The 12440-nt window shown below is 46.1% G+C and overlaps 1 protein-coding gene across 1 annotated transcript; it reads left to right on the top strand.

Moving 5' to 3' along the window:
- The first annotated feature begins 4816 nt into the window (after positions 1–4816).
- TP53I3 (tumor protein p53 inducible protein 3) lies at positions 4817–11842 on the top strand. The gene is made up of 6 exons (XM_090280960.1): positions 4817–4996; positions 6795–6937; positions 8050–8317; positions 9450–9662; positions 10558–10754; positions 11482–11842. Exons 2-6 carry the CDS (start codon positions 6800–6802, stop codon positions 11662–11664), a joined length of 999 nt encoding a protein of 332 aa, XP_090137086.1. The 5' UTR covers positions 4817–4996; positions 6795–6799; the 3' UTR covers positions 11665–11842.
- The last annotated feature ends 598 nt before the right edge of the window (positions 11843–12440 follow it).

Raw genomic sequence — 12440 nt, 5'->3', positions numbered from 1 at the left:
AGGAGGGAAGGAAGGAAGGAAGGAAAGAAGGAAGGAAGGAAGGAGGGAAAGAAGGAAGGAAGGAAGGAAGGAAAGAAGGAAGGAAGGAAAGAAGGAAGGAAGGAAGGAAGGAAAGAAGGAAGGAAGGAAGGAAGGAAGGAAGGAAGGAAGGAAGGAAGGAAGGAAAGAAGGAAGGAAGGAAGGAAGGAAAGAAGGAAGGAAAGAAGGAAGAGGAAGAGACTGGAAATGGTGCAAGTGTCCTAGTCCATGCTAATGGTCTAACTCCTGAGCAGGTCTGGCCTGAGAACAGCCCATTTCTCAGGCAGTGCCCAGACCTGCATGGCCTAACTCCATTCTCTGTAGCCTGCACATCACAGAACCTCTTCAAATTGGAGAATCATTCTTGGGATCATAAAGCAAATCATTCTTGGGTCACCATACAAAGGCTGAGTGAAACAGGCTGTTTTTCTGCCTCCCTGGCCTACACAAAGGAGGGGGGATGACAGCAGGGATGCAGCTGCCCCCACTTCTCCCATGCATGTTCCCTTATTAAAATGTTGGCATTTCCCTCCCTGGCTTCTTTCAATGGCTCAAACTATGCAATATCCCATTTAAATGTGTGACCATTCATTTGGTCAACAAACCCCAACTGATAAGCACAGGGGACACTGAGATCACTAGGATCTTCTAGGAATCCAGGCTGTTGCAGAAGAAAGGCAGATAACCGAGTGTTGTGAATGTTAAAGGAGAAATGTTAGGGTAGAACAAAGGAGAGGGAGCCCCTTCTTGAGCAATCTTGGATCACTTACCTATTGTTACATAACAAACCACCACCACTTGTTTGGGGCTTAAAATAACAATCATTTAATTTGTAACCATTTTTGTAGGCCAATAATTTGCTCTGGGAGTAGCTGATCTCACCTCCTGTCACTCATGTGGCTGCAGCCAGCTGCCAGATCATCAGTTTATTTTGGTTTATTTTTGGTTGCTTTTCTAATTTCTTAAATATCTAGTTCCTTCATTTTCTCATGTTTCTTCTTTAATAGTGAACACAGTTAAGGTTATTCTCCCTTTGTTTATTTATACATAGTTTGTAATTTTCCCACCTTTTAATTTCCTTTTGAATATACACTTTGATCCAAGGGTTATCTCAGAATGTTTCTTTCAAATAGTTAACGGATTTTGAGGGAGGTCAAGGGATCTTTACTTCTAATTTTATTGACATGTGATTAAGGGAAATGTGGCCTGTAAAATCCTTGCTTTTAAAAATTTGTCAAGGTTTTTCTTTGGTGACAAGTACTTGATTAATCTTGTAAATGTTCCATGACCTAAAATTTTATGTTCTATTTGCAAAATTTATTCTGTCAAGTTTATCAATTGCATTATTGGGTTCCTCTATGTTCTCATTACTTAAAAAAAATTATTATATCACTCATTTGGGAGAGATGTACCAAACAATATGACTACATTTTTATCCATTTATCCTTGAGTTCTTAATTTAGCTATTTTGTTGTTTTATGCATTCAGGCTCATAATTATATCTTTTTCATAGATTCTATCATTTTAAAATCATCTGGCAATCTCTGGGTTTTAATAGAATTTATCTGTTTAAATTTATTGTCATAGCTAATATGTTTGATTTTATTCTTTCATTTTATTATTAAACATTTTTGTGTCCTCTTTTTCCTTTTATTTCCTTTGTGGGCCTAATTAAGTGGTCATTTGAATTTTTCCCCTTGTTAATTTGGAAATTCTCTTGCTCAAAATCAGACACATTTCTACTAAATGTAATCTATTTCCCCATAAGATGGTGTCCCTCCTCTCCTGCTCGTTGTCCCCACCAGGGCACTCACTGGTAAAATCAGAACTGAAGCACCTTCAACTCCTCATTTTTCAGAGATAGTTTAGTATATCTAGTACTTGATTACTATTTAGAATTTCCCACAAAGTCATTTCTTATATTTTAAAAGTTCTTATTTAGCACTTAACATTACACTTTCCCTATCTATTCATATTCATTCAAATTTAATCCAATCATTTTTAATTCTATATTTTGCAAAAAATTTTGTTTACAACTGTTTCCTCTCCATCTGCCTCTGTTATAGGACATTTGTTATTTTTTAAAGATTTTATTTATTTATTTTTAGAGAGAGGGGAAGGGAGGGACAGAGAGACAGAGGCAGAGAAACTTGTGCCCTGACTGGGAATCGAACCAATGGCCTTTCGTTTTGCAGGTGGGCACTCAACCCACTGAGCCACACCAGCCAGGGAAGGACATTTATTACTTGGTTAGAGCCTTTCCTCAAGTACTGACAGGTGTCTGGGTGATATATCTCAGAATTCTTGCATATCCTCATATATATATATATATATATATATATATATATATATATATATATATATATATATATATATTTTGCACTGACAATGCAGAAATTTATCTACTTTAGTTGGACGTAAGATAAATGGGTTGCAGTCCTTTTCTTTAGTCATTAGATGCTAGTTTACGCTCTTCTAACTTTGAGAGTGCAGATAGAAATGATGCCATTTTGAGGTCTTTAACCTTATGTAGGTCACATTGGTTCCACATGGAAATTTGTTAGAACTAGGAATTTTACAAAATATAGGTATGTGCTTTTTCTCATCATCTGGTCTTTTAACACAGTGAACTATTTCAATTTGTAGAATCTGAGACAGCTTAGGAAAATTTTACTCTATCATGTAACTATTGAGTCTTTTTTATACGTTCCTCTTCCTCCTTTTAAAACTCCTATTATTCTCATAGCAGGGTCTCCTGAATTTATTGTGCAAGTCTCTTATCCTTTTATGAATTTCCACTGCTTTAGGTTTTGATCCGTTGCCTGAGGTATTTCTTGACCTCTATCTTTTTAGGCACCAATTCAGGTCTCAACAGTGACCATCTCGTTAAATGTACCTACTGAATTATTTAATTGGATTTTTTTTTAATTCTAGAAATATTTCTGTGATACTCCTGAATCTTCTCAACTGCTTTTATTTATTTTGTATTCAAGTTTTCATGTTAAACAGTTGCTGCATTTTGCTGGGCATATTCTACTCATTCCAACAGATCTTGACTCTGGCTGCTAGCTCACATTAGATAAGTTCTTTTCTGATTGTCGAAATACCTTAAATTACTACAGCAGGCCCACAGATGATGAAAGAGGAAGAGGCTGGGGGTGTATAGGGTAGCAAGAGGACTCCCTCCTCTTTTGAATCCCTGTATTTTCCCATTTTCAGGAGCAGAGAGGACTGAACCCACCCATTAAGCTCCAGCTGAGCTTCTTGTGAGCTATGAACCTCACATACTCCCATGCGACATTGACCTTCCTATAAATCTCTACAAGTCAAGCTTTTTCCCAGGATACATTGTTCTCCATTCCTGGTCCAGAAACTCTGGTGTTGTTCTTCAGAAGCTTCCCTAGACCAAAGGAATGAGAGTGCGTAAGAAGACAGTTTCTGGAGACTCCTTGGAGGAGATGCATAATGGAGCTGAAGGATGAGGAGGTTTTCTCTAGACAGGAGAGAGAATTTGACTTAGTGCAGGCTACTGAGTTTGGGTCTTTAATTACCAGGGAGCCAGCAGCAGACGTTTTTTGTCCTTCCTGGGACATGGTCCCTCTGAGACACTAGGGTTTACCTACAGAAGTAGCAAGAAAAACTCACTGCATAGCTTCCAGAAAAGATTCCACATGGACCTTCTCTCTGAATACACTTGCTTCCTCTGTTTCTTTCCTTATGATGATGGCTTTGGTATAGACAGCAAGAGGAGGGATGGTGGCAGACAGGTATTTTTGTAAAGCAGAAAGCCTTATAAAATTACATAATAATTTGGGTAACCTTACAAGAGATGTTCTCAGCAGAGGGATGTAAATAGAGAAAAGGGGGCTTTGCAAATGGTAGGAGAGAGTGTTCTGCAAAGCAGCCTGCTGTGGTAGAAAGAGTCCTGGACAAGGACCCAGGAGAGATATTTGATTCCTGGCTCTGACACTCATGAGATATGTGCCCCTTGAAATCAATCTATATCTCAGCTGCTTTTTAGTGAAGTGTTATGATGATCAAGTAAGAAGATGCATGTAGAGAGGTGGTAAATTATACAGCACTACAAAAAGTATACAGGTGCACATATGTGTGTCTTCTTCTAACCCAGTTGTTCTTAACCAGGGGCAATTTTGCCCCCCACCCCAGGAGATATCCGAAGATGTCTGGAAACATTTTCATATTGTCACGACTGGATGAGGGTGCTCTTAGTACAATGTCTAGTGGATAGAGACCAGAGATGCTGCTAAACATCCGACGATGCACACACAGGGCAGTCTTTCACAACCAAGAATTATCTAGTCCAAAATGTCAATAATGCCGAGGTTGAGAAACCCTGAGGCAGCCTGTTGGTACTACTTTTAACCAGCCCAAATGATCTCATCCGGCAGCATCTTCCAGGGGCCGCTTCCTCATCCGCAGGAAAGGGAGCAGGAAGAGCAGCAGGGATAAGGATCACAGGTCCGCTTTTACCATTCCTTTTTTTCTTATTACTCCCCTTTCTCTTAGCACCACCCTGTTTGCCAGTCCTCCTCGAGATGCCTGGCCACAGGAAGGGCAGGACGCCAGACCCCGGCCTGCCTGGAAAGTGGACCGAGTTCTGGTCTAGTTCCCTCGAGAGAGGAAAGCTTTCTCTTCTTGCAGTAAGAGTTGGGAACGGCATTTCCTGCCACACCGAGAGAAAGACAGGTTTCCAGAGGCTCAAAGGAAAAGGAAATTTCACTTGCCGTCACCCGCGTTGCATTTTAAGGAGGGAGGGAGGGAACGGAAGAGAGAGAGGGGTGGGTCCTGGTCTGCCCCACCTCTTGCGCACTGCCCCGCTGCCCAGCTTCCAAAACCCACAGGTCTACAAGCCGACGGTGTGACAGTTCGCTGTCAGGCAGTCCCAGGGCTCCGGGTTCTGCTCCAAGGCCCGCAGGGATCGCAGGACAGCGCAGTGCCGTCTGGAGCAGCCGAGCAGGTAAGTAACTCGGGCGCCAGTGACCCGGGCCGGGGCGGGGGAAGGGGGGTGAGACTCCAGCTCCTCCGAGGGAGTGGAGTTTGCCTCGTGCTGTAAAGTGTTTTCCTGCTCAGCAATATCCACCCAGTAAAGCCACCCCTACCTCATTCACCCTGTTCCAACCTGTGTCCTTTGTGTAGGGTTCTCCGGATCAGCTGGGACCTCAGAGGAGAGGATGAGGGATGGGGCGCACCTTGCAAAGGTGGCCAAAATGAGGCCACTGGTGCGCAGGGGCCCTGCAGCCTGGGCTGGGGCCGCTGTGCTCCTGTTACCAGCCTGAAGGGGTTCGTTCGCCTGTGCACATCAAAGCCCAATAGGACATGAACAGGAGTTTGCAGCCAAGAAAGTAAGGATTTATTAGGGACATGGCGCGATGCCAGGAGGCACAGGTAGCTCATGCTCAAAGACCTGGCTCCCCCAAGGCTTCCAGGGGATGGGTTATCAGGGAAAAAGTCATTAGTCATGGTGACGAATGGAGTGTGGGTCCTGGTCTCCACTGATTGGTCAGTGCTAGGGTAGGGGATAACTGATCATTACATCTGGTCCTGATTTCAGCCTTGGAGGTGTTCTGTCCAACTTCACAAGGGTTGTTCTGTGGGACTGTTCTGCCTTCCTGGGTCTGGAGCTAAAACACAACCGAGCCCAAGATGTTGTTTACCTTTGTCTCAGTGGTCAATAGACCCAGGACCTTGTTCCCAAGAGCCCTGGTTCTTGCCCAGAACCTCATTGTCCTGGGGGCTTAATGATTCAGCAAGAGAGAGGCTGGTGGGTCAGGGCACGATGAGGTGAGGCCAGTTCGAGTCAAAGGAAAAATAAACAAATAAATAAATAAAAGGCCAGAATAAACAAAATAAGTTTCCTGGGAGGTTACACAAGGTGTGACACAGGCCGGGCGGGGATTCCAATTCAGAGGGAGTGGAATTTGCTTCGTGCTCTGCAGTGTCTTCCTGCCCCGCAGCACCTGCCAGGTAAGGCCATCCCTACCTCATTCACCCTGTCCCAACCAGTGTCCTCTGCATGAGGTCCGTCTGGGCCAGCCAGGACCTCAGAAGAAGGAGGGCAGGGGCCAGACCCTGAGGACACTGAGGAAAGGAGGCCGGTGGCAGGGGCTGGCCGGCAGGGCCTTGTGGCGTGGGCTTGGGCACTACACTCCTGTCACCTGACTGATGGGGTCCCTTTGCCTGCACCCATCAAAGTGGTTCATCATTAAACCTGACTCTCCAGTGGCTTCCAGTGGATGGATTATACAGGGTGGGGCACCAGTAGGTTTACAGTTCTGAGTAAGCGAAACACAGTTTATTCTTGTACTATTACTTAATTATTGTATTATTTTCCCGCATGAACAACTGTAAACCTAGTGTTGCCGCACCCTGAACCTACTTTTGCCCCGCCCTGTATAGGGAAAAAATCACTAGTCATGGTGACTACAGGAGTTTGGGTCCTGGCCTCTAGTGATCACTGCCTGGTCCTGACGTCAGCCTTGCAGGTGTTCTGTCCAGCTTCACAAGGGTTGTTCTGTGGGACTGTTCTGCTTTCCTGGGTCTGGAGCTAAAACACAACAGATGCCAAGATGTTAAGTTTAACTCTGTCTCAGTGGTCCACAGACCCAGGACCTCATTCCTAAGGTTACTGGTGAGGCTAGTTTGAGTCAAAGGAAAAAAAATAAAAATAAAAAGCCAGATTAAAGAAAATCAGGTTTCTGCGCTACACTCCTTGAAGACTCTCAGGCTCCCTGCCTTGCTGTGCTCTGTGTCCTCAGGAAACATGTTAGCTGTACATTTTGACCAGCCAGGAGGACCAGAAAACCTTTACCTGAAGGAAGTGGCCAAGCCAAGCCCAGGAGAGGGAGAAGTCCTCCTAAAGGTGGCGGCCAGCGCCCTGAACCGGGCCGACATACTGCAGGTACTCAGGGATCAGGGCGGGACTCCAGAGCCTTTAATAAGTGTTCAGACAGATAAGGAATGACCTTTGGCACTGCCACCAACACTCAAGTGAGCTGTGGGCAGAGTGTATGCTGAGGGTTCTGAGCCCTAGAACCATTTAATCGCCTTTGCTTTCACAAAATACAGGGTTACAGTATTTGCAAAGCAGAATCCACGCTGAGTTGATCCACAGTCTGCTCAGGCTTCCAGATAAGGAGAGGGGATTACATGTGTTGAGGGGTGTGTGTTAGGCCAAGCACTGTCTCATTCACTCCGCAGGCAACCCTGCCCACCATTTGTATTCTACAGGTAAACAAATGGAGAGTCCAAGAGGTTAGGCAATGCATCCAGGACCCCAACACTGATAACCCTGGGAGCATGATTCAAACTGAGGTCTTTGTGTCTCCAGGGTCTGCACACTCTAAGGGTCCCAGAGCAGGCAGGGAGTAGTACTCAGAATTCTCTTCTGTCTGCTCTTTGAAGAGCTCAACTGGACCAACTGCCTTGGTTGGCGTGATTGAGAAATGAACACCAGGATCACCTGAGGCATTCTTTCAAAATCAACACGACCGGGACACAGGCGTGTGTATATTTTGAAAAACTCAAATGGTTCTGATGCATACTGCTCATTCAGTCCCTCTGGTCCACAGCCCCGGTCAGAGGCTTTTGAGGATCCCAGTGAGTGAGTACAGAGCCTGGTACCTGATGCACGAGAACTATCATTTAGGAGTCCATGCTTTTGTTCCTAGTTCTGCTACTAATTTACTCTGCACCTGTGGACCAGGCATTTCCCTGCCCAGGCCTCAGCTTCTCCATTTGTAAAACAAGGGGTTTCCATGAGGGGAAAAGCTGAAGACCTGACTAGTTGTGGCACCCACTGATTGTGTGACCTACTTTCTCTTGTTTGCATGAAACAAATGACCTCTCCTTTCTCTTTTCCTGCCTTAAAAAGAAAACAACAATGAAAACCTGACTTGATCTTGAATTTTCTATTGGAGAAAAGGGGGTGGGCAGCTCTTGGAAGCGGGCTGGGGATGGTGATACACAGATTTCTGATCATGCTCAGCACTTATTGCACTCTTCTCTCTGCAGAGACAAGGCCAGTATGCCCCACCCCCAGGAGCCAGCACCATTTTGGGAGTCGAGGCATCTGGACATGTGGCGGAGCTGGGGCCTGGCTGCCAGGGGCACTGGAAGGTCGGGGACCCAGCCATGGCTCTGCTGCCTGGTGGGGGTCAGGCTCAATATGTCACTGTCCCTGAAGGGCTCCTCATGCCCATCCCAGCAGGTCTGACCCTGCCCCAGGCTGCAGCCATCCCAGAAGCCTGGCTCACCGCCTTCCAGCTGTTACATCTTGTGGGTGAGGAGCGCCGCCCCCCCCTGCAATCCCCATACTTACTTCATACAACATGCTTCATGTCCTTCCTGACTTAGCCAACTCAAAACCCAGTAGTCCTCCAGGGCAGCTTTGTCTGGCCACTGAGCCCTACCTAAACCTAGCACCCTACTGTGCCACTGCGAGTGTCACGTCCTCCTACCATGTTGGCAATGGCTTGATAGTTGAGGCTGCAAGTCATGGTTATAAGATAGAAAGCAAGCCTGGAAAGCACTGGATGAAGGCCTGTGCACATCTTCACACCATTGGCCCACCAGTCATCCCAGCTTCTCTCTGGGAGCCCTAGCACAGCAGAGGGGCCATTCAGTCAACTCTTATCCCTCCCCAAACCCGTTGAGACTAGCTGAGAGATCACGTGCGGGAGCCTAAGAAGACTCCTTAGGGAGCTCAGAGTAACTGGGAAAACAAAGCATTTACAAAAGTTAGAGAACTGTAAAGTTCAGAAGGGTGTGGGCAAAGGTGGTCAGAGAAGGTGTTCTGGAAGAGAAGGGCTTCAGCGTGGGTAGAGTTGCCATGGACAGAAGGCAGCCACGGTGGTCCAAGACACTGCCTTTTCCTTTCTTTGAGAGAGAAAAGTGACTTTGGCTGCTCCACTCAGAAGTGAAGGATGACAATGATCACTTGTGAAAAATGAGGCTGGGTCTAGATTGTGGTGGCCTTGAATTGATACAAAAGCCCATTAAAAGCCATGTTACATTTTGAGGAGCAAGTGACATAATGAATACTCCATTTTAGAAGGAGGAGCCTGGTGGCTGGTATGTAGTGCCTGGATTAGTGACATCAGCTGGAGGCCAGTTTCAGACTGAAGAGGGCCTGGGTTCTGGTGGTGATGGTGGGAATGGTGGTTCTTCTTACTTATCAGGTATAGGCCAGAGATGTGCGTTTTGGTATTGTATTTCATAGGTAAAACAGAGATTACGGATGTGGCTGCTACTAACTTTCAAAAAGTTGTTTCCCACTTTGACCAGAGGAAATACGACAAAAAAGAATTATCAATATGTTCTCAGAGCCAGGCAATCATGATAGAATATGCCTATGTAAACAATGTGTAGCAGTTGCAAAGTAAAGAGAATGGTTCCTATTCTTTCTGTCACAGGAAATGTTCAGGCCGGAGACTCTGTGCTAATCCATGCAGGATTAAGTGGGGTGGGCACAGCTGTCATCCAACTCACCCAGTTAGCTGGAGCCATTCCTCTGGTCACAGCTGGCTCCCAGGACAAGATTCAAATGGCAGAAAAACTCGGAGCAGCTGCTGGATTCAATTACAAAGAAGAGGATTTTTCTGAAGCAGCAATGAAATTCACCAAAGGTATACAACAGTTTCTATAGCTCAGCAGGAATTTCAAAGATGATTAAATAAAATCCTCATCCAGCCTCAAGGTAGCCAGAGTCTACATCTGTCTTGCCTCTGCTAAATGCACAATAGCTACCCTGGTCAAGTTCTAGTTCTCTGGTGTTTGTCCTCTGGAAACAGGTAGGCAGTATTTAGGACGAAGACAGTTTCCATGTGTATTCTTGTGATATGATTATACACGTTTTAAAAACTGGATATCCATACAGAACTGGCCCAGAATCATCCAGGACCTCTTATTCCCAACCAGCCAGCACACAGTGAGTTAAAAGGAGACATGGGGCAGAGACCAGTTTGGAGGTGGTCACAGTAAGGTTGGGGTCATAGCTTCCTGAGTGGATAAGCCTCTGTATTCCAAAGCCAAATCTGAATATTTTTGGCACATCTCTTTCCATTTTTCCATGAGTCAAAAAGGAGAGATGCCACCAAAGCTAGCAAAGCTACAATTCCAACAGTCCAGTGCAGACACTTCATAACTTAGCTGTGAAATATTAGCCTGCCCTGTACCTGGGGTAGACCTCCCCTGTTCTGTTCTCACTCATGCCTAGGTGCCAGTGGGTTCTCTACTTATGTGGGGATTGGGGTATGGTACCACATGGTATTGCCCCATTTCCCACTTGCTATGGCTAGAGATCATAAAGATGAACTATTTCACATATGTATGATAGAGTTCAGCTACCTAAACTACATTTACAGTGTTTCTATATGCAATGTTTCCAGTTCCGATTTATAGATTTACCACTCGCGCCTGTATTTATTTATATCTATATATCCACAAATATGCCATGGAATCTTATTCTGTACCAAGCTTTCTGTATCTGACTAGCATCACAAATTGTGTTTCATGTGAAAGGTGCTGGAATCAACCTTATTCTAGACTGCATAGGAGGATCCAACTGGGAGAAAAATGTCAACTGCCTAGCTCTTGATGGTCGCTGGGTTCTCTATGGTTTGATGGGAGGAGCTGAAGTCAACGGGCCTCTATTTTCAAAGTTACTTTTTAAACGAGGAAGTCTGATCACCAGTCTGCTGAGATCTAGGGACAAAAAGGTGAGTGATAAGTGAAAAGAAAACTTACCCAGAGAAGTGGGATTCATTTCCATAACCCCAAAGAATGGAAGATATGCCACATCTTCAGTTAGGGAACCTAAGTAGAAACCTGCCTCTCTGTGGATAAACAATTAACTCAATTTCACAGAACTTATTAAAATTGGTCGCTAGAGGTTTTAACTTCTTAGAACAAGGGCAGCTAACACTTCCTCTATGAGACTTTGGGAGTCTTTCTAACAGAATGAACAAAGGATTGACCATATTAGGAAATACTTCTAATAGTTCCAGGACTTTGTTTTGAAAGACAGAACTCTTATCAGTGGGCTAAGAGAGCCTCTTAGGTAAGCTTCTACCTTCAACCTGAAATCTTCTGAGTGTGTCAGCTTTGGGAATGCTTCCCAACATAAGGTTTCACACCAACTAGGGGATAGCAGAGCTTAAACATCCCTTTTGAACTGAGCCTATGTAAGACCTATCTGTGGCTGCCTCCTGCTTGAAACCTTTATTTAAAAAACTCCTTAGGCTGCCAGTGACACTAATATTTTACTCTAGGCTTCAGCCTTTATCTGGTACACAACAGAGGTTTCACATTTGAGGTGCATGCACATACATGTTGGTAACGAAGTTCAGATGGGTACACATTTCAGAGAGCACAAAGGCTAATCAGGATAGGAAGTAGCAAGGTAAGGCCTCTGTCCGGGCTGATGGTCTCCTTTTCCTTATCTAGTACAAGCAAATGCTGGTGAAGGCTTTTACGGAACAAATTGTGCCCCACTTCTCCACGGAGGGCCCCCATCGTCTACTGCCGGTTGTGGACAGAATCTACCCCTTGGCCGAAATCCAAGAGGCCCATAAGTACATGGAGAGTAATCAGCACGTGGGCAAAATTGTCCTGGAGCTGCCCCAGTGAAGGAGGAGGGGCAGTACAGCGAACGGGGCACCTCGCGCCTTCCCAGAGGAAACTTGTTGGGAATTCACTGTACACAGGCCAGAGGCCGGCAGCTACCCCACGCCCACTTGTAATCCACTGGGCCGTCCCCAGCCTCGTCAATTGATCGGTGTAAGGAAATAAAGAGAGTGTACCAGAAGGGTTGTCGGCTCACAATGGGAGGACCCAGTGTGCGGACTGAGACCGTGGGGCGTGCATCAGGTGGGAGACGGGACGGGCACCGCGGAGGGGATTACAGGAGAAGCTAGTTCAGCAGACGCTCAACCTTCAGGTTTGCGCCAGGGTCCCGGGTACGGCAACATAATCCTGTAGCCCACACTTTGCGCACCGCCAGGGGTCCGGACCCACCCACGCAGCCACCCCGCGCGCCCAGCAGCCAAGGGATTGACAACAAGCCACGCCCCTCCCGGAACTCCTCTGAGTAGCCCCACCTCTAGCCCCCTCTTCTCTGGTCCCGCCCCATCCGCTCAGCTTCCCCTTTTGAGGGCCGCGGAGGCAGGAACCCCGCCTCTTCCGGTCTGGCGCCCGGAAGCGTCTTGAACCCTCGTCTTCCAACTTCCCGGCCTCTAGCTAACTCGGGCTAGTTTTGCCCCGGAGTCTTTTCGGGAGGGAATAGTGCGTCAACACGTCTCCACGTGAGACGCGGGTGTTTCCGGTAGAGCGTGCTTGTTGATTTCCTGCGTCTGTCGCCGTGTTGAGCTCAAAGCTGAGCGAGCTCTGGAGGAGTAAGGGAGTCT

Source organism: Furipterus horrens, unplaced genomic scaffold, assembly GCF_987537825.1.
Source record: "Furipterus horrens unplaced genomic scaffold, mFurHor1.1.pri manual_scaffold_6, whole genome shotgun sequence".
Lineage (NCBI taxonomy): Eukaryota > Metazoa > Chordata > Mammalia > Chiroptera > Furipteridae > Furipterus > Furipterus horrens.
The sequence above is the reverse complement of the archived record's forward strand: the minus strand, read 5'-3'. Positions and strand labels throughout refer to the sequence as shown.

Excerpts from the sequence above, each read along its gene's own strand:
- TP53I3 (XM_090280960.1), top strand. The coding sequence starts at position 6,800 with ATGTTAGCTGTACATTTTGACCAGCCAGGAGGACCAGAAAACCTTTAC. Across the intron at positions 8,318-9,449 it reads CCAGCTGTTACATCTTGTGG|GAAATGTTCAGGCCGGAGAC; the intron begins GTGAGGAGCGCC and ends TTTCTGTCACAG. Across the intron at positions 9,663-10,557 it reads AGCAATGAAATTCACCAAAG|GTGCTGGAATCAACCTTATT; the intron begins GTATACAACAGT and ends TTCATGTGAAAG.